At 41.7% G+C, this 22,468-nt stretch overlaps 1 protein-coding gene across 1 annotated transcript in view; it reads right to left on the reverse strand.

Annotated features, from left to right (window-relative positions):
* Positions 1-3,745: 3,745 nt before the first annotated feature.
* Positions 3,746-22,468, reverse strand: part of ALK (ALK receptor tyrosine kinase) — a 678,293-nt gene continuing 659,570 nt past the window's right edge. Inside the window, 3 exon segments of the mRNA XM_032497290.1 lie at positions 3,746-5,129; positions 6,846-6,936; positions 7,613-7,747. Of these exon segments, the coding sequence (XP_032353181.1) occupies positions 4,437-5,129; positions 6,846-6,936; positions 7,613-7,747 (919 nt within the window). The 3' untranslated portion in view covers positions 3,746-4,436.

Consider the following 22,468-nt stretch of genomic DNA (forward strand, 5'->3'; position numbering starts at 1 on the left):
ATGACTTGTTAAAGAGATCTTTGAATAGAAAGACTAAACAGAGAATTGATACTAAACTTCATTTTGGTCTACTTTTGTATAAAGTTTAAATATAATTTGGCTCAGTGGGATTGTGCACTGAATTAATTGGCTTTGGCTCTGAATGAATTGAGACACACACACACACACACACTCACACTCTCTCTCTCTCTCTCTCTCTCTCTCTCTCTCGTCCTACTTACGGTGGGCCAGATGTTGGGATTTACCTTACACAGAGGTGAAGTCTTACAGAACCAGACTTTGGAGTTGAAAAGGGGCCTTTGAGACTAAACTCATGTTTTTAAATGAGAAAGTGAGAGTTTAACTCGCTTGTCATGTAGGTGGTAACTGCTATCTAATACCTACATCTCTTAACTGCTGCCCACTCTGCTTGCTGTTTCTCAAATAATTGACGAGTGCCTAGCCGTGCAAAATATTATAACCATCTGAGGTTTTACAAGTCTGATAGTCATCCATACTGGTAAATAACCTCTCAAATGTAAGTGCTCTAGGGAGCGTTAATACACTGGTCGCTAAGGCTTAGTGAGTTCATTTAGTAAGACTGCCTTTCAACTGACAAGTGCTGCCCGACCAGCCTTTTCGTGATGGCGGGATAACTAATTGTGAGTAATTGCTTTCAAGGAGGCAGCAGGCCTAAGTAAATGAGTGGAGTGGGGCGGCAGCTGGAGCAGCAGGTGTCAAGCAGAGGGCTCTGAGGAGCCGGACAGGGGACGGTGCCACAAACGGACCTGGGACCTGCGGTTTCCCTGAGGTGAGCCTGGTGGTGCCATCTTTACTAGGATGGGTGACATACTTGTTTACAGTTACTGAACACTGAAGGGTAGAGTCGTAGCTTCAGTTTTGTAGTTATAATCCATGTTCCCCCCTCCCCCCAAATGTCTGTTATATTTGCTTACACTGAGCTTTTCAAATGTTTTGAAGTTGTTAAGCTAGAGCTAAAATTAGCTCTGTATTTGAGTGGTGCATTAAAAATTAAATGCTCCTACTCAGGATACCAAATCAAAACAGAATCTTAATAGAAGCCTTACTATTTGTTCTTGATGATTATCTTTTATTTTAGGGCATCTTGTGGCGGATTTTGGGAACGCTAGTCTTTGTTTTGTATGTTCACACAACGGCACAGGGAACCATCTGCTGCAATGAAATTAGCCAAGTCAAACTGTATGTTCTTTGGGGACCCATTTAAAAAGTCATTAGCTAAAGACAGATTGACAACACACTTCATACAATTTTATGAATCTTGTCATGGGAAATCTGTTATTCCAAGCAGTCTGAATTCCTATGCATCGTGTTTTAGGTCTACAAAGCTCTTGGAACTTTAATCCTGCTATTATTGGAGAAAATCTATCAAACCTAGTTTCTTAGTGGTGTGCCCTGTGAATTCGGATGTAAAGCCCCATATTTTATGGAATAATGTTATAATCTGCAGTTACATAAGATCGTACAGCTGTAGAGTTTACCAAGTTTAACATCACTGTGTGAAGATGCCAGTAATTTTTAAAAAAAGAATTCATCAAGTTGATTAAATAGCTTCCTTTCTGTGATGCTCATTTTTTAACACTAAGTGTTGTAGGGAGTCTTTACATTTCTCTTTTGCACTGAAAGGACTTGCTTCTGGTAGGGTTCTTGCTGCTGTCATTGAACAAGTGACAGATGAAGCCGGTGTGGCACAAGTGGGAGCGAGCCCAGAGGGCTGGGCGGGAGCGGCGGGGAGTGCAGGTGTGTGGAGACATGCTCTGACTGCTGAAGTTCTCCCCACACCCAAGCCCACGTCACTTGGGAACTGGAGAGGTGTAAGAGGGGGTACTTGTGCGTTCCCAGAGTCTGTAACCTCCTTGAGGGGCGGTGAGAAAGGGACATGTATGGAGACACTGAGGTACAGACAGGTCCGATAACCCAGAGAGCCAGGACTCACATCCTAACTGGGGCTAGAGAATCTGGTCTTTCAACTACTAAGTAGATCTTACTATTTCTAAAAAATTACGATTTCTTACTGTTTCTATTTGCTATAATTTTGAGGTACCACATATTAACTGGTCATTCTTCATAAATTACCAATTTCCCATTGGAATGGTTGTGAACTTTTGATGAGCTTCTTTATAGATGTGGAATATGAATAATTATACTAGCTTATGGTTTAATTAACATAGCTTCTCCAGACTTTAATTGTGCCTGTTCCTGTTCTAGGTAGACCTTTCCATCCTAATTAATAAGTATGAGCATCCACAGCATCTGTGTGAATTGCTGGAGCCAGATGGTGAGTGGACAGTGGTCCACATTAATACCATGCTGATACCCAGGGCTTACAGCAAGTTCAGCGAAACATCTTGAGGTCATCATAGCTCCATGTGGAGTTGTTTATTATCCATGTATACAGGCTTTTAAGGTTGGACTATCATTTACACAAAAACTGACACCAATAAAGACAATTAGAATCAACAAATCAATCTCAGTGGTAGTAAGGCACAACCTGAAAAATGTCATGGATTTGTAGTTTTAAGAAGAGAAAAGGTAAGGATTTCTCCCTTGTTAATGAGTTGGCTGTTTAACCGTGTAGCATGCTCCCTGTTTAATTGGTTACTGGTGTTATACATATGAAGTGGTTCTCAGTTTTGACAGCTCCTGTCATTACCCTTTTAGGTAAGTGTTTCTCAGAAAGTGATTCTTGGACCCCTGCAAGTGGTCTGTGAGTTAATGTATATATAATTAGGCTATTTGTGCCTGGCATGTACTAAAACTTTGATACAGGTATTTAGAGATGAGTTCACTGATGGTCCATCTCCATGTGTGTCTGATGAAAGTATTTCTGGCAGTGAAGAAGATAAAGGAAAGGTGGTGTCCAGGGTTATCAGTGCTTCTCGAGGTGTGCAGAACTACTGACTAAGGTAAGCCATCTGCCCTAGGAGGAATGAACACTCACTGGTCTAGCGTTGGCTTAGAGCAGGATGGCTTTCGCACATCTGCCAGAGTGATGTAGATGAAATTGAGAAGGTAAGGGAAAAGGTCGATCCACACAGTCCTTTTGCCTGGGAATGCTTAGTGCCTAGCAGGTGATAAAAAAATGCTTTCCTCCCAAAGTGATGTTTTGGCACAGCTACCACCAGAAAAGAAACCGGGCAAGAGAACGGAGGGGAAGCAGAAAGAACAAGATGGAAACTTACTGATAAAGCAGCACTGCATACGTAGGTGTGTAAGATTTAACAGAGTCCCAGTTCGTTTTTATGGAGAAAAATTTCGTATGTGAAAACCAAGTTCAGAACTCCCATTGTAACACGTCACTGCCAACCTCAGCACTCCACGTGTCCCTTAATTCCTTTACTCATTGCCACCCAGAGACAAAACTCTGTTTTACTCTGTATTTGACAGGTCTACAAGTTACGCTGCACGTATTTCAGCAAATTTGTGTTCCCACGTATGTTAGGATCACCTGATTAAGGGAGAGAAAACTTGGGTGAAACCTGGAAGGACACTGCATTAGTACCTCTCTCCTGAGGACCCCCGGAAGGCCTGCTACTCCAGTGATCCATCCTGCAAGTAGAAACTTCAACTTAGTAACGTTTATGATTGGAACTGTGAGCACGTTTGACACTAGTGCCCATGAATGGGAGGTTTCTATGCTTTGATCTATCGCTGCTGAAATTTTTTGTTTTCAGTGTAGTTTATTTTAGTGGAAAGTTTTAAAACAAGTAGTAATTTAAATCTCGAGTTAGTGCAGTAGGAAACCTCACACTCAGTTGTTCAATTTTAGTAGGAGGGTTTTCTTAAGGCATGAGGTATATTAATAGGATGTTTGAATCTCTGGATCTGTACTGGTGTTTTATTAGCCTCTAAGCACTTGGAATACTGCATTTCATTTAGATGAGCAGATACACACTTTCTTTCTACAACCATAACTATTCACCACAATTTAACAAACAATCGTCAGCACAATTGAAAGCATCCAAACGTCATCCATGGGGACGTTTCAGTGAGTTGTCTGTTTTTCCTTTTCAAGTAAAGAATGTCTTTCCTTGTGCTGACTCACCACAGATAACGCCTTTATTCCTGTTCCCTCTGCCCTCACGTGGTCCAGGTCCACATCAACCAGGTAAGGAAGCATCTCTGACTCAGCTAGGAAACACATGATCAGCTGTTTCTGACTGGGTGGGGGCCAAGCACGCGCGAAGTGAAAAAAGCGGGAGGGAGGGGACACCCACCGTGCTTCCCGACCCTGTGCAAGCCCGTCTGGGCCTGCTGTCTCTCCTCTCCTGAAAGACCAGGGTCAACCTGTGCTCAAAACCTCTGAAGCAACTGGAAAACACAGCTCTGTATGTGGCACTTCAAAACAAGTTGGCACAAAATGAAAAGTGATATTTGGTCTCTGGTTGGTGGCGTGTTACCTGTCCCGCCCCGCGGGCTCAGGGCCCAGGCTGGCTCTTCAGCCCGGGGTCCTCGTAGCGGCCCGGGCCCGGGCCGGCGGCCTCGAGGGGCAGGCCCTGCTGCTGGTAGCCGTAGTTGACGTTTCCGCAGGGGAAGTGGCGCAGCCTGAACAGGGGCACGTCCTTGATGGTGGCCGTCAGCGAGGAGGGTTCCAGGAGCAGCGAGGCGCCCGGGAGTCGGCCAGCTGCTGCGTCCGCCCGGCCGCCCTCGCGGCCCAGGTGCCCTCTTTCGTGTGGCTCCGCCGTGGCGGGGGGATTGGTCTTTTTGGTGGGCTTCTCGGTCAGCCACGAGCCGTAGGTTGGGTTCCACAGGCTGGTCGGTTTGTTTCTGGAGCCCTGGACCTTGTGCAGCTCCGAGGGCAGGCTGGACTGAGCGAACGCCATGTTCACGTGGCCGCCCTCGGCGGCCGGTCCCCGAGGGGCGCGGCCCGAGCCCTCCACCACCGCCAGCGCCTTCTTGCCGGCTTTGGAGGCTTTGGCTTTGCCGCAGGGAGCCGAGGGCAGGGCGGGCGGGGCGGCCGGCTCTCGGCCCTCCTCTCGTCTGGCCGGGGGCGCCGAGACCAGGAGAGGAGGGAGGCCCTCGGGGTCCTTGGGCCTTGTGGGCACCTTCTCTTCCTCTTCCACCAGGGGGCCGTATTCTACGGGCAACGCGGTATTGATCACATCTGGATCCTACAGGTGGGAGAAATGAATGGAGTCAAACTTTGAATGGCAGACCAGACTTAGCAATGATCTCATCCAAATTGATTTTACAGAACAGGAAGCCCTTCAGTGTTTACTGGGGATATATTTATCTGTAAGCCCCGGGGCATAAGAAACAATGGGAAATCTTCCTCCCCTTTGAAGAGCATGGAGGAGAAGCAGGATTACTGACATGTGTGCAGGGGCTGGGACGCAGCCCCCGCCTGGGGCAGGAGAGTGAGGTCAGGAAAGGCTCTGCAGAGACAGTTGGGCAAATCTTACAGATTAATGGATTTTTAAAAAGTATAAGTTACTTAAAAAAAAAATGATTCCAGTCTATTCATAATAAAATCCTTTCAACCAAAAAGTCTGGGTTTGACTTCAGTTGTGTGTGGTGGGGCAAGGGGGAGGGGAGGGACACCATGCTGTTTTACAAGGTTTATCTCCTCTTCCTCACTACCTCCCATTCTGTCTGGATGGGCTTGGCTTGGTACTAACTTTGTGTTAATCATCATAGCCTTACAGCTCTCCCAATGCAGTAGTTCTTTTACTAGTTTGGCTATGATGAAACCTAGAAAATAGTGAAGTGCCATGAGGAAAACATTTACAAAATCAACTTCGTGCTAGAGCATTTTTACAGCAATAAAGGAAAAATTTGCCAGAGATTTGAGGAAAATTGGTGGGAGAAAAAGTCAAGGAAACTTACTTCTTTAGTATTTTATGCAAATTAAGAAAAGCACTACTTCAGTTTAACAGAAAAGCAAATAGGTCCAGTACTTGTCCATGAAGAGCAGAAGAATAAAAAATAACTTACCTTCTAATTCTGTTCCAGGGTTTAGTTCCTTATTATTAATTTCTATAGTGAGTCATTCAAAATATGCTTGTACAGAACTCCCTGCTTTGAAGAGGGATTATATACTTTGGAGTAATTTTTCTCCAAAGTGTGTGTGTGTGTGTGTGTGTGTGTTCTATTAATGTTACAACATAATAACCTAAAATGCCAGTGAACATCCAGTTCTCTGAAAGAACTGAAAATAACTTAAAGTCCATCTAGATAAATGCCAGTCCACTTAGTTCTGAGCTCAAAGGACCTGAAAGGATGGAATTGTGAGGCCAGGGAGTGACAAGCATGTGAAAATGTGTACATCTGTTGTCACAACCAGGCTGGGAGAACAAGGTAGTGGTTTACTGTCCGACCTCTACAGTGTTCTCCAGAGTTAGACACCCTGGCAGAATGAGGCGAGAGAGGGGAGAAGTGACAGAGTGAAAGTCCCTGTGGGGCCACAGCTGGTGCAGGGAGAGGGGGCACTGCCTCCATTGAGCACCCTAGAGATGGCGGAAACTGAGGGGACTCTCACTCAATAGCCTCCACTGGAAATGCTATCCCATTTCTATCAAAGGCAATATTCAGGGTCATCACTGACGGAAATGGGAGAGGAGTCTGCATTGGGACCCGAGGGACTGCTGGGAAGAGGGGTGGCTTGGACAAAAACCTCTCCAAGCCTCGGACCTCTTAAGTGGCAGTGACTAGTGTTTATTTACAAAACGGACAAATGGAGAACCACTTATTTTACCTTAGTTAACATTCATTCCCACGATCATAGCTCCTATTTTCTGGCTGGTGTAACTCCTCTTTCCTATTTTGGTACTTGCCAACTTTAAGACTTTTCCATATAAATGATGGTTGAGGGGTAAAAATGTTTGTACCTGGGTGCAGTATTCAATCCTCTCCAGAATTATGGCAAAGTTGGGCCTGTCTTCAGGCTGATGCTGCCAGCACTGGGTCATTATCCGGTATCTAAAAGAATACGTACATTCATTCAAATCAGGAGAAACAGGATGAAAAATACATTTATTCCCCCAGTATTTTTCTAAATGGGACTGAAGTGGCACTGTCTTTGGGGGTGGGGACTCATCCAGGTCCCTGCAATTGGCACATGCTGCCCTCTGCTGATGGGTGGAGTGTGACAGTACTGTCATACCGGCTCGTTAACACCGACATCCTGGTGTCTACATTACATGTGGCACCTCTCATTCCAGTCCTGAATTAAAATCACCTCTGGGGCAGAATCCTCTAATTGTATTTCCCATCTGCCTTGTTTGTGAGAAGGAGATGAGGGATGCCAGACAGGACTGCAGCAAACGCAGGGAATAGAAATACTTAAAGGAGACTCAAGACATGGTGGAGGGCAGCAGGGGTGGGGTCCTATGGGGTGTTAGAGGGTGTGAGCCTGGTGAGTCCACAACCTCCATCCAGTGGGTACCCTTCTGGCTTGACATTACTGCTTTCAAGGGGCTGGAAGACTAACCCATCTCATTGAAGCCACAGACATGTTCCTATCTTGGGGCATATTAAATGAGGTCAGCCATCTGTTCCTTCCTCTTAACACAAAAAAGCATATGTGGCTGCAGATATTTTCTGAAAAGGAAAACTGTGCCTAGTAAGTTGTAGAAATTCCTAAAAGAAGTCATACACAGGCCCTGGGCAGTTCTTAGGTGGGTCCATCCGCCCTCCACTGGTGACGAACTCCAGAACTTCCTGGTTGCTTTTGCTCGGGTATGGCATGTATCCAAGAGAGAAGATTTCCCACAGCAGCACGCCGAAGGACCTGCGCACAGGACAGGAGACGTGGATATGGGCACACGCGTGCACACACGGATACGTACACAGACGCACAGACACACACAGCAACGTATAGATACATACACAGATGCACATACACATATGGACATGTAACACAGATGCACACACATACACAGACACATACGGACACATACAGATACACAAGACATACACATGGACACATACACAAAAACATACACATATACAAAGACATGCATTCAAGGACATACATATATATACACAGCGACACAGACATAACACAGGGATATGAACACAGAGACATACAAACACACAAAATTTTAATTTTTTAATTTCACACTTTTCTACCATAGAGAATTCTTAATATGGAGAAAAAGTAAAGAATGAGAAAGCAGCTGCATGTGAAACTCCATAAAAGACAGCCGGCATTTTTTTTTTGTTCCAGTCAAGTTTCTGTGCTTAAGATTTTCTTTACATAATTGTAGAGTTTTGTGGGGTTTTTTGGTGCAAATTCCATTGTAGCATAGACATTTTCCATGCTAATACAAACACTTTATCAATAGAATCTGACACAGCTGTGAAACTCTCCTCTGAGTAGTCGTGCCATACTTTGCTGTATTATTTCCATATTGTTTTTAATTTTTTAATATTTAAAAAATACTGTGATGAACATCTTTATATATTTTTAAAAGGATAATTTCCTTAGGATAAATTTCTTGAATTTAGAATTAGGATAGTCTAGTAAAATCTAGGATACTTCTAATGAAATTATTAAATCAAAACAACATGAACACTGAAAAATTCTTGCCCTGTGTGGTCCGTTTGACCTCCCAGTGCGTCACTCTGATCATCAGTCAGACGTGCAAGGATGCATCAGACACGCTCACCCACGCTGAGAATTCTTACTAAAAATGAGAACTGCTGATTTTAAGGTAAAAAATGGCAGAATATTTTCAATTGTTTATTGACTTGATAATTAACAGGGTTGAGTGCTTTCTCAACTATTTGTTAATTCGCTTAATTTTTTTCTCCTATGAATTGTTCATAGTTAAGCACATATTGCCCATTTTAACCATATTGTTTTGCTATCAGGTTTTTGATTTATAGACATAATTTATACATCAAAGATATTCATCTTTTATCCAAAATTCAAATATTACTTTAGTTGCTTTCTAATTCTTTTTTTTTTTTTTTAGCATACCAAAGATTTATTTTTTAGGTAGTTGAATCTATTTTTTAAAAATTTTGTGATTTCCTCCACCTGTTTTATAAATTATACACTTCACCAAAGATTAGAAGAATATTGGCTATTTTCTTCCAGTTGTATTTGTTTTTTCCTCTCAAATCCAGTTGGAACTGAGTGTGGTATATAGTGTGAGGTAAGGGTCTAAATTTATTTGCTTTTCTAAGACCACTCTTCACCAAAGATTAGAAGAATATTGGCTATTTTCTTCCAGTTGTATTTGTTTTTTCCTCTCAAATCCAGATGGAACTGAGTGTGGTATATAGTGTGAGGTAAGGATCTAAATTTATTTGCTTTTCTAAGACCACTCTTCGAACACACATTCATAAAGTAATTTTCTCTTCCACTATTGACTTGTGAGGAAAACCTGGTCTGTGTCTGGGTTATCTATTCGCTTCATCTATTTGTCTGCTTCTTGCATTGAAACTATTCTGTTTTACTTCTTGTGTATTTATGTTTTCGTATCTGGTTCAGTATTTCCCTCTTGTTTCTTTTTAAAGAAATGTATTTGATTTCTAATTTGTTTTAAATGAACTTTAAAATGATTTTTTTATCATGTTCCAAAATCACCTCCTTTAATATTCTGACTGAGACTTGTATTTTAAACCTATAATTTCATAATTAGCTTTCTAATGCAAAAAAGCTTATCTTTGTTTTTGTGTCTGGCTGTAACTTTCTGATGTAAATAAGTATTACTGCAGAAGCTGTAGTGAACTATATAGCTCCTCCATCTCCTAGGAACACAAGGCACTTTTTATAGACATAATTTAGGTGAAATTTCAAAGACTTTGTGAGAATTGGGCAAAGATATTTTTCAAGTGAGAAGGCTGAAGCAGAGGTTATTATACAACTAATCCAAGACAGAGTAGAATACATTATTAGATCTCTTGATCCTGCTACCTGCAAATTGCCTGGCACATACATCATTCCTCTCCACTTGGTGGTCTTTCTGTCCCCAATGCAAAACAAAATAAGCAAAATTATGCATGAAACTGGCAGCAGGGCTTAAAGACGTCCAGCTGTATGTTTTCTGCGTGTCTAGATAGGGCACCACCATCTGTCTCCCTGAGAGAACCACCATTTAGCAAATAGATGCTTATTTTCTTACTTTAGAATTCAAGGGAGCAGGAAGAACTGTTGGTCTTAGAACAGTGATAATTTCAAGTAAGTAACATCGGATGTAGCAGATAATCATGCAGGACACCCAGTTATATCTGAATTTCAGATAAACAAGAAATACTTTTTTTTAGTATATCCCAAAATACTGCATGGGACCTATTCATGCCCCCAAATTATTCACTGTTCATCTGAAATCCCATTTTAACTGAGCATTTTGTATTTTATCTAGCACCCTATGGGATAAGGTAAATATTTTGTGTGCCAGATGGTTCTTTAATCACCTAGAAGCTAGGCCTGTCTTAAATAGGAGCAACAAGGCCCAAAACTTTGCACCAAAGCATTCAAAATCAAATAAAAATAACTTTTTCAAAAATCTCACTTTGTTTCTCCTGATATTAAACCTACTCTGCCAGAATTAGAGAAATAGCTTAAGTGATTGCTGATTATTTTTAAAATTTGAATCAATGAAGATAATCTGATGAAAAAGTTTTGAAGTCAGAATTGTGCTGTGCTAACTTATATTTTCCTTTCTTCATAACCTGAAGGTGGAAGACTGTCTTCCATTATGACAGAGGGCGGGCACTAATAGGAAAAATGGGAACTCAAAGGGACTGTACTGTACTTAAACAGCCAGCTGATTCCACTGTTTGTTGCAGTCCCTCTAAGCTTCAGATTCATGTATAAGAAGCCCAGGCAGCATCTCCACTGGCCCAATGTAAAAGGCAACTCAGACTTGACATGTTCTGTCAGAGCTCCTCCTGCACCCAAACCACCTCCTCCTCCATCCTTTCCAGCTCAGTGGGACCGTGAGCTACCTCTCTGCTCCAGCCGCAAGCCTAGGGCCGTCCTTGCTCTTTCCCACACCTCCCACTCCACGTCCAGCTTTCAGCAGCTTGTTTACTCTCAAGACGGAGCTGGAATCCGACCACGATTAACGGCTTCCACTACTGCCACCAAGTCTTGCCCCTCCCATCTCTTACCTAGAAATGAGCAGTATTCTCCTAACTGGCTTCATCTTCACCTGCCCTGGTCCCCTGGTCTGGTCTATTTTCAATGGCAGCCAGACTTTTTTTTTTTTTTTTTTTAAATATCGTGTCACATTCTTGCTTCCAACCCATCAGGGGCATCCCGTTGTGCTCTGAATACAATCCACATTCCCTCCTGTGGCTCCCAAGGACTCCACAGTTGCCCCTGCCTGCCTCTTCCATCTCAATCACCACTGGTCCCTACGCTCACGAAGACTTGTGCTCATTCCTCAAACAAGCTAGTCTTGTTCTTACCACTGGCTCTTTACCCTTGACCTTCCCTGGACCTGGAAAGCTCCCAGATCTTTCTACGGTGTGCCCTTCTGTCATTCAGGTGTCAGAATGTTGCCTCCTACAAGGAGCCTTCTCTGACCACCTGTACTTAAAACAGCTTCCCTCCTCAGCTGCCATCACCCATACTCTTGACTCTGCTCTTTCCTCTCCAAAGCACTTATCAGTATTTGAAGTTGTGTGATTTGTTTCTTTAAGAACTTTAATTACGAAATTGTTAGGCAGTTAGATAGAAATGAGCACTGGGGAGTGGGAGAGGAAAGAAAAGGAACAACCCTGCAGTATGCCTGCACTCAGGATAAGGGGCTCCAAAAACTTACTTTCTCTAAATGAGGGCCAGCAAAGAAGCCAGCTAGGCTCGAACACTGCAGCTGCACAACAGACAGAAGGACCTGGCTTAACTTGACCCAATGCTCATTATAATGTAATTAGCATTGCAGTTTGAGCCCCTTCCCATAGGTTTCTCTGTGAGCTTCATGGGTAAGAACCTGAACAAAAGGGATGGGCGTGTCTGAGCACAAGGAATGTGAGCTGTCAATCAGTCTAAGCACAAAGAACCTGAGCTGTCAATCAGCCTGAGCAAAGAACCTGAGCCGTGAATCAATCAGTCACGAAAACACCCCTAAGCCAGGGTATAAAAATAGGAAAAACAAAGGAGCAGCACCACTTTTCCTCTTGGATTGGCCCTCTCCCAATTCTCGGGGATGTGCTGTATTTTACTACCTTTTTACTTTACTAATAAAATCTTGTTTATATCACACCTATCTCTTGTTAAAAATTTTTTTTTTCAGGTGACTAAGAACTGAGGTAATTCTTATTTCCCTCCTCCCAGTAACAAAATAATCCAAACTTTAAAAAGGAAAAGTAATAGAATAGATACCTGTTACTCTAGATGTTAATAATTTGCCTTATTTGTGTCAGTTCTCCTTCTCTTTTTGAAGAAGTAAAATAGATGAGGTAAGCCTCACCCTCCACCTTTCCTCTCCCTCCCTCCCCTCCACTGAAGGTACAGTGTAGCCTCTCACGGATGTTTTCATGTTTTTTTACAATGTGTAAAAGCATGAAACATGAGGAATCTATATTGTAGACCTAATTTTGTATTGTAAAATGATATTTTGGAATTTGCCTTTTTCCCACTAAACCCTGTTTTGAGATTTACCCATATTGCTACCTGTAGGTTTGGCGTGTTCTTTTATATTGCTGAATAGTTTTCCACAATCTAAGTAAACCAGGTTCTCTTTTTCTGTCTCCCACTTAGGGGATAGTTAGGCTGTCTCTGCTCTTTCTTCATCTGTAAATAATGTTGCAAATGAACATCCTGCCCAAGTCTGTGTGTGTCAGCCTCTCTCTGGTGTAGACACTGAGATTGCTGGGTCACAGGATGTGCAAGTGTTCTGGACAATTCAGTAATTACCTAAATTACTCTCTTAACTGGATTGGGTGGGTGAGTGGTGCTCTAACTTTGGTTCATATGGAATCACCTGGAAGGAGAGCCCCTTAAAACATAGACTGCTGGACCCCACCCCTCGAGTTTGTTTCATCAGGCCTGAGGTGGGGGCTGAGGATTTGCATTTCTAACAGGTTCCCAGGGATGCTGATGCTAATCCAAGGACCGCACTCTGAGACCCACTGGGTTTGCTAAGTCGAATCTCAGTGGCTTCCAACAACAGAGGCTCCTGCTCACATTGTCAAACATGGGTCAGGAAGGGGACTTGGGTCCCTGTGGCTCTGCTGTCCTCTCAACGCAAGGCTTTCAGAATTTGAAAGACTTGTCTTCTTGCTTTCCTGTGTTGCTTGTTGAGAAATTTGATTCCATCTGGATTCCCTCTCTCGTCTCTGATCATTCTTTAACTATTACTTTGCCACCTTGGAAGCTTGCAGCATCTTGATCACCACTGGTCTGAAATTTCATGATGTGCTCCAGTGTCGCTCCTTTTATCCACGGTGGCTTGGCGCTTGCTGGATGCTTTCATTCTGGAAGATTCCTTCTGAGAAATCTTCTTGAAGTATTTGATTTTTTATTCCCTTCATTTCCTCTGCTTATTCTTTCTGGGACTTCTGTTTGTCAGCGAATTGGCTCTCACCTAAAAGGTCTAACCCTTCTTCTTTCCTATCTATCCCATCTATTTATAGTTGTTTTATTTTCTAGAAGATTTATGGAACTGTCTTCCAACTTTTCTATTACTTTCACACATCTATCATCATATTAAAAATTTATCTTACGAACAGTTTTAGATTGTAAAGAAACTAATGAAGATAACACAGAAAGTTCCCGCATACCTCACGCTCCGCTCCCTCTATTGTTAGCAGCTTACATTAGTATGGTACATTTCTTACAGTTAATGAGCCAATACTAAGGCATTATTACTAACTAAAACCCATAGTTTTGCTCACATTTCCTTAGTTTTTGCTGAATTTCCCTTTTTGTTCCTGGACCTCATTAGAATATCATGTTATATTTAGTTGTCTTGTTTCCTTAGGCTACTCTTGACTTTGGCAACTTCAGACTTCTCATTTTTGATGACCGTGACAGTTCTGAGGAGCACTGGTGAGGGATTTTGTAGAATGTCAAAATTGGGGTATGTCTGTTTTTCTTACGATTAGACTGGAGTTACTGGGTTTGGGAGGAAGACCACAGAGGTTAACTGCCATTTCATCATATCGTATCAAGGACATGCTGTCAACATGATCTACACTGTTGACGCTGACCTTGAGCGCCGGGCAGAGGCGGTGTTTGCCAAGTTTCTTTCTCGCCCCTGCTTTTCCCTCCCGGCTCTGTAAGAGGACGCGCTGTGCGCAGCCCGCACGGGCTTCGGGGAACTAATGCTCCAGCCCTCGAGGGCTCTATCGTCCTCTTATAGCCAGGAACTTCTTTCTCTAAAAACAGATTAAAATAATCTTTTGTCCGTAGATTGTGGTTGCAATAATTCAAGTTTCTGAGGATATCGTTTTTAAATGTTTTCCTAGTTTTCTGCATTCTTCTTCCTCCAGGTTTCTTTTCATATGTTTGTTTCCTTCTGATTAGAATCTTTTCTCACACGTCTGATTCTCAGCTGTCTGTTCACATTTGAAGCCTGGGACGTGAAAGAGCTGATGGGAAGCTCTACGTAGATGAGGCTTGTCAACTGGTGGGCGACTGGCTTGTTTCACGTGGTGTATTAGTTTCCCGCGGCTGCCGTGACAATTTACCACAAACTTGGTGGCTTAAAACAACCAAAGTTCATTCTCTCACAGTTCTGGGGGCCAAATGTCTGAAGTCAGTATCAGTGGGCTGAAAGCAAGGGTTGGCAGGGCCGCACTCCCTCCAGAGGCTCCGGGAGAACCGTTCCTGGCCTGTTCTGGCTTCTGGAAGTTCTTGGCTGTGGCCACATCTCTTCAACCTCTGCCTCTCATGAGGACACCTGTGATGGCATTTGGGGCCTGCCTGATAAGGCAGGGTAACTGTCCCACCTCCAGATCCCCAATTTTGTCACATCTGCAAAGACTTTCCTTGCAAGGGAAGAATGACAGGTTTCTGGGATTGGGGCCTGACACCTGTGGACGACCATTACTCAGCCAACTAACACTTGTGGCATCTGAAATTGTTCTCTTTATTGCTCAGCCCCTCTAATGAGGAAGCTTCTGATCCCCTCCTGCCTAGCTGCCATGTTCTTGGCACTGAGGGGAGGGAGAAGGCATACACCTTTAAGCAGGTAGACTTTAAAAAATATGCAGCCCTGCTTAGAGCAGAGAATTCACCCTCGGTGATGTCTAATGTCCCCGAGACCAGAAAGACTTTAGTTCATCCTCTTCAGAGAGGGAATCCCTAGTGTTGTGTGTTGGTAAGGGAGGGAGAGGGGTAAGGGAATGGGCCCGAAGATGGATCAGTCACTTTTTAAACAGATCTGTAACTCATTTCCTCCCTATTGCACGTCTGCTTTCAGAGGTGCCTGGCACCTGCAATGCCCAGGCCTTTCTGGGTCTCCTGATCAGGCAGAGTGAACCAGGCTGCTTCTGGACCTAGATGCCAACTTTCTAGTCTCCTAAGTAAGGGGCCACTTGCCCATAAACCTTCCAGTTTTCCAAATTTTGTCATTCTTGTTGTCTTTATCCTTGTGCATTTTTATGCAACTAAGACTCCCTTTGTGTGTGTGTGTGTGTGTGTGTGTGTGTGTGTGTGTGTGTGTATCTGGAAGGGAGCGTGGGTTCAATCTGCCATTTAAAATATTATGTGTTGTTCTTATAGGAATTATGTAAATACAATGGAGATTCCTCAAAAAATGAAAACTAGAACTACCTTCAGATCTAGCAGTCTTACTTCTGGGTATACATCCAGGGAAATAAAATCAGTGTCTTCAGGAGGGATCTGCACTCCCAGGTGCACTGCAGCATTATTCACAATAGCAGAGATATGGAAAGAACCTGAATATCCACTGATGGATAAAAGGATAAAGAAAATGTGGCATGTGTATATATAGTGGAATATTATTCAGACTTAAAACAGAAGGACACAAGGATTTCCGGTCAAGATAGCAGAGTAGTAGGACCACAAGCTTGCCTCTCCTCGTGACTATAACAAAACCACAACTGACTGCTAACCAACAATTGGAAAAAAAAAAAAAAAAAAAAGACTGGAACCTAAAAAAGATCTTCAACTGGAAACATAAAGAGGGAACCAACCACAGCAGGACAGTAGGAGGGGTGTGCTTCCAATATAATCGGGCCCCATATCCCCCGGTGGTGGGTGACCCAGAAGCTGAAGAATAGTTCAGTCGCTGAGGCCCTTCCACAGGAGTGAGAGTTCTGAGCTCCACATCAGGCTTCCCAGCCCGGGGTTCCAGCATTGGGAGGAGAAGGGCCCCAGGACAACTGGTTTTGAAGGCCAGTAGGGTGTAACTCCAGGAGCCCCATGGGACTGGGGGAAACAGAGACTTCATTCTCTTGAGAAGCATACACAGAATCTCATGTCCTTCATAGGAACCTGGGCCAGATCTGCCTGCTGGTTTTGGAGGGTCTCCTGGGGAGGTAGGGGGCGGCTGTGGCTCACCCAGGGGACATAAAAGCTGGTGGTGGACATTCCGGGAGTGTTTACCTACATGAGCTTTGCCTGACATCTTGATTGCATCATTAGCACCAATACCCAACAGCCTGTAGGCTTAAGGGCTGGGAAGCCTCAGGCCAAACAATATACTGGGTAGGAACACAGCCCCACCAATCAGCAGACTTCCTGAGCCACAAATGCCTCTAGATATCATCAGAGGTCCAGGACCAAGCTTCACCCAGCAGTGGGCAGGCACTGGCTCCTCCTGCCAGGAAACCTGCATAAGTCTCTAGTCCAGCCTTATCCACCAGGGGGCAGATACCAGAAATAAGAAAACAATCCCAAAGCCTGTGGGAAGAATCCACAAACACAGGCCAGACTCCACACTGGGATGGGCTGGACCCTGGCCCTTGGGTAACAAGAGAGGAGTGCACTGCTGGGATGCATAGGATGGCTCCCACAGAGGGCCACCTCCCCAAGGTCGAGAAAAGTAACTAAACTACCTAAAAATACAAATAGAAAGACAGACAATATGAGGTGGTAGAGGAATATCTTCCAGGCTAAGGCACAAGATAAAAATCCTGGAGAAAGAAATAAGCGATGAGGAGACAGGCAATTTATCTAAGAAAGAGTTTAGAGTAATGATAGAGAAGATGTTCAGAGAACTCAAGAGGAGTATAGATGCACAGAGCAAAAGTTTTTAGCAAAGAGTTGGAAAATATAAAGAATACCCAAACGGAGTTGAAGAATAAAATCAGTGAAATGAATAAAATCAGTGAAATGAATAACACACTAGAAGGAACCAAGAACAGACTAAATGAAACAGAAGAATGGATCAATGAGGTAGAAGACAGATTAGTGGAAATCACTACTGCAGAACCGAAAAAAGAAAAAAGAATGAAAAGAAATGAGGGTAGTTTAAAAGAACTCTGGGATAACATGAAGTGCACTAACAAGTGAGTCCCAGAAAGAGAAGAGGGAAAGGACCTGAGAAAAATTTTGAAGAGATAATAACTGAAAACTTCCCTAACTTGGGAAAGGAAACAGTCATCCAAGTCCAGGAAGCGCAGAGTTCCACATAGAATCAACCCAAGAAGGAACACACTGAGGCAGATAGTAATCAAATTGACAAAAATAAAGGATAAGGAGAAAATATTAAAATCAGCAAGAGAAAAGGAACAAATAACATACAAGGGAACTCCCATAAGGTTATCAGCTGATTTTTCAGCAGACTCTATAGGCCAGAAGGGTGTGGCACGATGTATTTAAAGTGATGAAAGGGAAAAACCTACAACCAAGAATCCTCTATCCAGCAAGGCTCTCATTCAGATTTGACAGAGAAATCAAAAGCTTCACTGATAAACAGAAGCTAAAAGATTTCAGCACCACCAACCAGGTTTAAAAAAGTTAAAGGAACTTCTTTAGTCATCAAAGCACAAGAAAAAAGAACAACAAAAAAAGATTTAAAAAAAACCTACAAAAACAAAACCAAAACAATTAACAAAATGGCAATAAGAACATACATATCACTAATTACCTTAAATGTAAATGGATTAAATGCTCCAACCAAAAGACACAGACTGGCTGAATGGATACAAAAATAAAACTCATATATATGCTGTCTACAAGAGACCCACTACAGACATATGCAGGCTGAAAAGTAAAGGGATGGAAAAAGACATTCCAGGCAAACAGAAACCAAAAGAAAGCTGGAGTAGCAATACTTACATCAGACAAAACAGATTTCAAAATAAAGACTCTACAAGAGACAAAGGACACTACATAATGCGTAAGGGATCAATCCAAGAAGAGGATGTAACAATTGTAAATATATATGCACCCAACATAGGAGCACCTCAGTATATAAGGCAATTGTTAACAGACATAAAAGGAGAAATCCACAATAACTCAATAAAATGGGGAAGCTTAACACCCCACTTACATCAATAAACAGATCATCCAGACGAAATATGGAAATACAGGCCCTAAATAACATATTAGACCAGATGGACTTAATTGCTATCTGTAAAGCATTCCATCCAAAAGCAACAGAACACACATTCTTCTCAAGTGTACATGGAACATTCTCCAGAATAGACCACATGCTGGCCCACAAAGCTAGCCTCAGTAAATTTAAGAAAATTGACATTGTAGCAAGCATCTTTTCTGACCACAACACTATAAGGTTAGAAATCAACTACAAGAAAAAAACTAAAAACTGCAAGCACATGGGGGCTAGGCAACATGCTACTAAACAACCAATGGATCACTGAAGAAATTAAAGAGGAAATAAAAAAATCCTTTGAGACAAAAAACAAAAATGAAAACAAAAACACAATGATCCAAAATCTCTGGGACACAGCAAAAGCAGTCCTAAGAGGGAAGTTTATAGCAATACAAGCCTACCTCAGGAAACAAGAAAAAAATTCAAGTAAACAACCTAACCTCACATCCAAAGCAGCTAGAGAAAGACGAACAAACAAAACCCAAAGTTAGTAGAAGAAAAGAAATCATAAAGATCAGTGCAGAAATAAATGAAATAAGAGACTAAAGAAACAATAGAAAAGATCAATGAAACTAAAAGCTGGTTCCTTGAAAAGATAAACAAAATTGAGTCTGATAAACCTTTAGTCAGACTCATCAAGAAAAAATGGGAGAGGGCCCAAATTAATAAAATCAGAAATGAAAAATTATAAATGACACCACAGAAATACAAGGGATCATAAGAGGCTACTATGAGCAACTATACACCAACAAAAAGGACAACATAGAAGAAATGGACAATTTCTTAGGAAGATACAATTTGCCAAGACTGAACCAGAAAGAAATAGACAATATGAACAGACCAATTACCAGTACTGATATTGAAACAATAATTTAAAAACTCCCAACAAACAAAAGTCCAGGACCAGAAGGCTTCACAAGTGAATCTACCAAGCATTAGAGAAGATTTGACACCTATCCTGAAAATATTCCAAATATTGCCAAGGAAGGAACACTTCCAGACTCATTCTATGAGGCCATCATCACCCTGATACCAAAACCAGAAAAAGATATCACAAAAAAAGAAAACTACAGGCCAATATAACTTATGGATATAGATGCAAAAATCCTCAACAAAATACTAGCAAATCGGCTCCAACAATGCAGTAAAATACACCATGATCAAGTGGATTTACACCAGGGTTGCACAAGGATTTCTCAATATCTGCAAATCAATCAATGTGATACACCACATTAACAAATTGAATAAAAAAACCATATGATCATCTCAATAGATGCAGAAAAAGCTTTTAATAAAATTCAACATCCAGAAAGTGGGCACAGATGGAACATACCTCAATATAATAAAGGCCATATATGACAAACCCACAGCTAACATCATACTTAATGGGGAAAAGCTGAAAGCACTTCCTCTAAGATCAGGAACAAGACAAGGATGCCCATTCTCACCACTTTTATTCAACATAGTTTTGGAAGTCCCAGCCATAATAAACAGAGAAGAAAATTAAAAGGAATCAAAATCGGAAACAAAGAATTAAAACTGTCACTGTTTGCAGATGACATGATACTACACATAGAAACCAGAAAACTACTAGGAATTCATCAATGAACTTGGTAAAGTTTCAGGTACAAAATTAATATACAGAAATCAGTTGTATTTCTATACACAAACAATGAAAAAGCTGAAAAAGAAATTAAGGAAACAATAACATTTACCATCACACCAAAAAGAATAAAATACCCAGGAATAAACCTACCCAAGGAGGCAAAAGACCTGTACTCCGAAAACTATAAGACACTGATGAAAGAAACTGAAGATGACATAAACAAATGGAAAGATATACTGTGTTCTTGGATTGGAAGAATCAATATTGTTAAAATGGCCATACTACTCATAAAAGGCAACATACAAATTCAACGCAATCCCTATCAAATTACCAATGACATTCTTCACAGAGCTGGAACAAAAAAGAATGTTAAAAATTTGTATGGAAACACTAAAACCTCGAATAGCCAAAACAATCTTGAAAAAGAAGAATGGAGCTGGGAGAATCAAGCTCCCTGACTTCAGACTGTACTACAAAGCTACAGTAATCAAACAGTATGGTACTGGCACAAAAACAGACACATAGATCAATGGAACAGTATAGAAAGTCCAGAAATAAACCCATGCACTTATGTTCAGTTAATCTACAACAAAGGAGGCAAGAATATACAACGGAGAAAAGACAGTCTCTTCAACAAGTAGTGCTGGGAAAACTGGACAGCTACCTGTAAAAGACTAAAATTAGAACATTCTCTAACAGTATGTAGAAAAATAAACTCAAAATGGATTAAAGGCCTAAATGTAAGACCAGACACTATAAAACTCCTAGAGGAAAACACAGGCAGAACGCTCTTGGACAAAAATCACAGCAATATGTCTTTTCAACCAGCTCCTGGAGTAATGGAAATAAAAGCAAAAATAAACAAATACGATCAAATTAAACTTAAAAGCTTCTGCACAGCTAAGGATACCATCAACAAAATGAAAAGACAACCTACAGAATGGGAGAAAATATTTGAAAATGATGCAAAAGACAAGGGACTAATTTCCAAAATACACAAACAGCTCATACACCTTATTAACAAAAAAACAAGCAACCCAAGCAAAAATGGGTAGAAGACCTAAACAGACATTTCTCTGAAGACAGACAGATGGCCAACAAGCACATGAAAAGATGCTCAACATCGCTAATTGTTAGAGAGATGCAAATCAAAACTACAATGAGATATCACTTCATACCAGTCAGAATGTGCATCATTAAAAAGTTTACAATTAATAAATGCTGGAGAAGGTGTGGAGAAAAAGCAACTCTCCTACACTGTTGGTGGGAATGTAAATTGGTGCAGCCACTATGGAGGACAGTATGGAGGTTCCTTAGAAAACTAAAAATAAACTTACCATATGATCTAGCAATCCCACTCCTCGGCATATACCCAGAGAAAAATATAATTCAAAAAGACACATGCACCCTATTGTTCACAGCAGCACTATGTACAATAGCCAAGAAATGGAAACAACCCAAATGTCCATCAACAGAGGACTGGATAAAGAAGATATGGCTTGTATATGTGTGTACACGCACGCATGTACATGCATGTGCGCGCGCGCGCACACACACACACACACACACACACACACACACACACACACACACACTGGAATACTACTGAGCCACAAAAAAGAATAAAATAATGCCATTTGCAGCAACACGTATGGATCTGGAGATCATCATCCTAGGTGAAGTAAGGCAGAAAGAAAAATGCCATATGATATCGCTTATATGTGGAATCTAAAAAAAAAAAAAGACACAAATGAGCTACCTATTTATAACTTAGATGACTGATTTCTTGAATATGTGTTAGCTCATTTGACTGTCCTTTATGATTGGATTACTGCATTCTGTTGATTATTTTGTGGTTGGCTTTATTCCTTTGGTAACTATGTAAGTTTAAAAAGCTAAAGCTCTAAACTCTTCTTTGAAACAATAAACAGTACATAGTGTAAATTTTTAAATGATTTTATCTCTCAATGAGTTGCTCTTCCTAGAATAAATTTTGTTTAAAAAGAAAAGAAATGTGGATATTTAAAGATTAAAAAAAAAAAGAAGAAGGAAATTTTCCATTTGCAACAATATAGATGAACCAACAGGACAGTCTGTTAAGGGAAGTAAGTCAGACTCAGAAAGACAAATACCACATGACCTCACTTACAAGTGGAATCATAGAAGCAGAGAGTGGAACAGTGGTTGCCGGGGGCTAGGACGAAGGCGAAATGGGGAGAAGCTGGTCAAGGAGTATGAACTCTCAGCTATGCAGGAGGAGTAAGTTCTGGAGAGCTAATGTACAGGAAGTGATTTCCAAACTTATTTTCAGCTGCAGAAGGGGTCTCACCAGTCACCTGCAGCACTTTTGTGCTGATAATTATTTCCTTTTCTCTTTTATTCTGTCAGTGTGGAGAATTTCATTGATCCATTTTTCTAA

Source organism: Camelus ferus, chromosome 15, assembly GCF_009834535.1.
Source record: "Camelus ferus isolate YT-003-E chromosome 15, BCGSAC_Cfer_1.0, whole genome shotgun sequence".
In the NCBI taxonomy this organism is placed as follows: Eukaryota; Metazoa; Chordata; class Mammalia; order Artiodactyla; family Camelidae; genus Camelus; species Camelus ferus.